Below are 3,501 nucleotides of genomic sequence, written 5' to 3' on the forward strand. Positions count from 1 at the left end.
AGCTGGTTTGATGATAATATCATCACGCTGACGCAAATTGGCGATGGCCTGCCTCTCATTTTTTTTTTGTCGCGGAAATCTGGACTAGGAGTGTGGTTTTTAACGTCCTCCTCAATGGCCTGAATGAAAGTTTCTAAAGCTGGGCAACGATTCTTAGGGGGATTCCAGGTACTTTTAGGTTTGAATTTAATAACATTGCCCGTGTTATCCGTGGTGTTACCGTCGGAACCGGCGAAAAAATCACGGCATCTTAAACGTCGGAAGAAAGCTTCCAGATCCAAAGATAGTTGTTGTGGGTCAGCCACAACAACTATATACACCCATATGATTGGCAATTGGCCCATGGAATTGTTACACTTACAGTAAGTAATTTTAATTTGGTTGGCCTTGGATCTTTTTAAGTGCTGTTCCGTTTTTTAGATGAAACAACAAACACATAGCCTGCAACGGAAACTATTCCTATCCTTTTAGTTCATGTATTCTAACGATTGTATACTCACTTTCGCATACCAAGTCATTTCCAGACCAGTTGCCGTCAGCCTGACATGTTCTAGTGGTATCGCCTGATATTTTATTGTATCCTCTGTCACATGTGAACATTAGGACAGCATTGTAAGTGAAAATACCGCCATTTACGAATACCCCTTCTCCTACAGAAACTATCCCACAATTAACAACTGAAAAAAAACATTAAAAGATCATAAATTTCAAAATATTATACAAATTTTAATACACTATTATTGACAAGTATGATATCATAATTGCTACAATTAGTTACTTAGTTATATACGAAATCAAAAATCAAAAGAAATCACTAACCTTGGCAAACAGGGGCGCTCTGTGACCATGTGCCATCAGATTGGCATGTGACACTTGCAGCACCCAGCAGGTTATATCCAGTGTTACAGACGTAGGTTACTGTGCTTCCGTAAGTTTCGTTAGTACCCATCCTTATTCCATTTATTATTGAACCAGGATCGCCACAGCTGACAACTGTAATGAATAAGTTCAGGTAAAATGTTATCACAAAACATGATTAAAGAAAATACTAGCATCAGAAAAACAATACTTTCCATTTTCTCTAAAAATTACACTAAAAAATACAGTTTCATTGACCAATTTTGCTTTCAGGTAACCTTTTTTTGCTTTTTCAATTATTATTGAGCATTTCTTATGGATATGAGAGCTATATAATTCTTATTTATTATTATTCTACACATTCACAAGTGGGAGTTGACCTCGACCAAAGTCCATTTGGTTCACAAGTTCTGATCATCACTCCATTTATATTATAGCCGATGTTACATGTATAAGTAGTATTCATGCCGAACGTTGTACCAGTATAGGAAGTCATCCCATTTTCGATGTTGTCCAAGTTACCACAGTCATTAGCTAAAACAAAAATATGTGTCAGTATGGCAGATACGACCAGCTAGGGGCAAACTAATATGTAATAGGTGATCAGAATTTATTAATTTATATTATTACGTACATTAAGCCAATATAATATTATTACCTAACTGACTTCTTACACAGGCAAGCGCTACCACAATTTTTAACTATGTATACAGCTGGAAGACTTACGACTGCACGATGGTAATGTTCCCGACCAAGCCTTATCTGCTTGACACGTCCTGGCTGTAGACCCGAAAATAGTGTATCCAGGTTGACATATGTAGCTAACACTGTTTGGGTAGAAAAAATTTTCACCAATGAGTTCACCCTGATTTGGAGTTCCAGGATTCCCACATGAAACACCTGAAAATATAAAAATTTAAAGTAATAGATAACCACTATTTTTAAATTAAAAAAAGTTTTTATATTAATAATTTGATTAACAAGAGAATAGTAATTACCTTCACATACTGGAAAGTTTGTTGTCCAAATTCGATTCTCTGTACATTTTACGTCACCAACTGAAACACCAGAAACTGACTCATAACCTACACTACATACGTAAGTTATGGTATCTCCAACAATGAAAAATCCTTGGTATTGAACCGTTCGATTAACTTCAGTAATGCTATCGTGGTTTAACTCTGCACATTCTCTTATGCATCTGGGTTGTGCATCTTTAGACACATGACTGAATTCGCCTGAATACCAACAGTATGAATTTGTAGGTCCCACTTGGTAGAATCCGTCATTGCATGTAAAGTTTACAGTTATTCCAGAAGTATATATGTCTTGTTTCGGAGTAACGGAACCATTACTGAAGTCAATTGATGTTGAACAGTTCATGAAGTAGTCATCTAAATAAAAGAAAAGTTAAAAGACTATGTTATGCTCAATAAATATGTAATAAAAGTCGGTCATTGTTTTTTTTGTTCTTTTTTTTTATATTTAATGATACCACTGAAAAAAATAGATTATTCAAAAGTGTTTTCTTTAGTTATTAATCAGACTATTTTCGACTTTTTTCTGCTATTTTCGTATTAGAATCATGTTTATATAATATAATAACAAATTTATACTTTCTGAACAGTCTTATTACATTTCTTGTATTTAGCCATGTTCATATGATGATGATGTCAGGGCAAATGGCCGAAATATTTCAATATGAAGATGTCATTGATTTCAAGTCTAATTCCTTTGATAGTGGATTATATAGCCTATCTATCGATTGGCGTTCATGAAATTGTCTTTAAAACCCTTAGATCTGTTTATCCCTTAATGTTTAACACTAATGAAAATTAGTACGGCTATTTCACATAAAGTAATAACACATTCTACAAAAACTGGTGGTTAAAGGTGATATTAGAAACATTCTACGACCAATTTTGATTATCATTTTACAGACCTAACTTTGTCTAGGACTACTTACTTTTGTAAATAACTATTTGCAAATCTCCGCCACAAATCTGACTTGAATCGCCTGAGCAAGGTTCAGTACAATTATCGTTATTCGGTGGTTTACCATTCGGTGGATTTAATGGATCGAAGTTATTTCCACAAAAACATTGATTTCCCGCCTCTAACCCTGAGTAGAGAAAGCCTCGTCTGTGGCATAAATCTGTACAAAAGGAAACAGTCATGCTTTGCGTGTTTTCGCAGTATGGATGTTCCGATGTACATTCATCGCACATTTCTTCAGCCTCTGGCAAATTACAGGCTTTCAAGCCAGGAAGCGTTCGATCTTCTAAGTAATCATAAAAGCAGCCTAAATCTTGAAAGCCTAAAATAAAATTTAAATAAAAAATAGTAAATATAGTAATTATAGTAGGTAAATATAAAATAATAATAATTAAAAACAATTTATTTAATTTAACTGGTGCCAAAACCCAGATATAAGCTATAGGCCTATTAGAATATAATAAACAACATGCACATGTTTAATGTTTATAGGCCAAATAAACCTAATGCATTGTGCGAAGCATTAATAACCACAATCGTGTTAGTTGAGCTAATTCATGTATATGTATGTGTGTGTATAGATATATTATATATATATATATATATACACATATATATATTATATTATATCTGTCTCTTATACACATC

General features: G+C 33.9%; 2 protein-coding genes across 2 annotated transcripts in view; both read right to left on the minus strand.

Annotated features, from left to right (window-relative positions):
• Positions 1-500: 500 nt before the first annotated feature.
• Positions 501-975, minus strand: LOC117124415 (sushi, von Willebrand factor type A, EGF and pentraxin domain-containing protein 1-like; the record flags this gene model as incomplete). Its single annotated transcript, XM_033270642.1, has 2 exons — positions 820-975; positions 501-677 (listed from the first exon to the last, which is right to left on the minus strand). Coding segments are annotated over exons 1-2 (307 nt in total), but the record flags the coding sequence as incomplete, so codon positions are not given.
• An 879-nt stretch (positions 976-1,854) lies between these two features.
• LOC117124417 (membrane cofactor protein-like) overlaps positions 1,855-3,501 on the minus strand; it is a gene marked incomplete at its 3' end in the record, with an annotated part of 4,520 nt that continues 2,873 nt past the window's right edge. The window contains exons 2-3 of the mRNA XM_033270643.1: positions 2,825-3,175; positions 1,855-2,252 (exon numbers count right to left, since the gene is read on the minus strand). Coding sequence (XP_033126534.1) covers positions 1,855-2,252; positions 2,825-3,175 — 749 coding nt within the window. The remainder of the gene's footprint in view (positions 2,253-2,824; positions 3,176-3,501) is intronic.

This window comes from Anneissia japonica, unplaced genomic scaffold (assembly GCF_011630105.1).
Source record: "Anneissia japonica isolate Jap-2015-1 unplaced genomic scaffold, ASM1163010v1 scaffold29052_len15317_cov104, whole genome shotgun sequence".
Taxonomy (NCBI): domain Eukaryota; kingdom Metazoa; phylum Echinodermata; class Crinoidea; order Comatulida; family Comatulidae; genus Anneissia; species Anneissia japonica.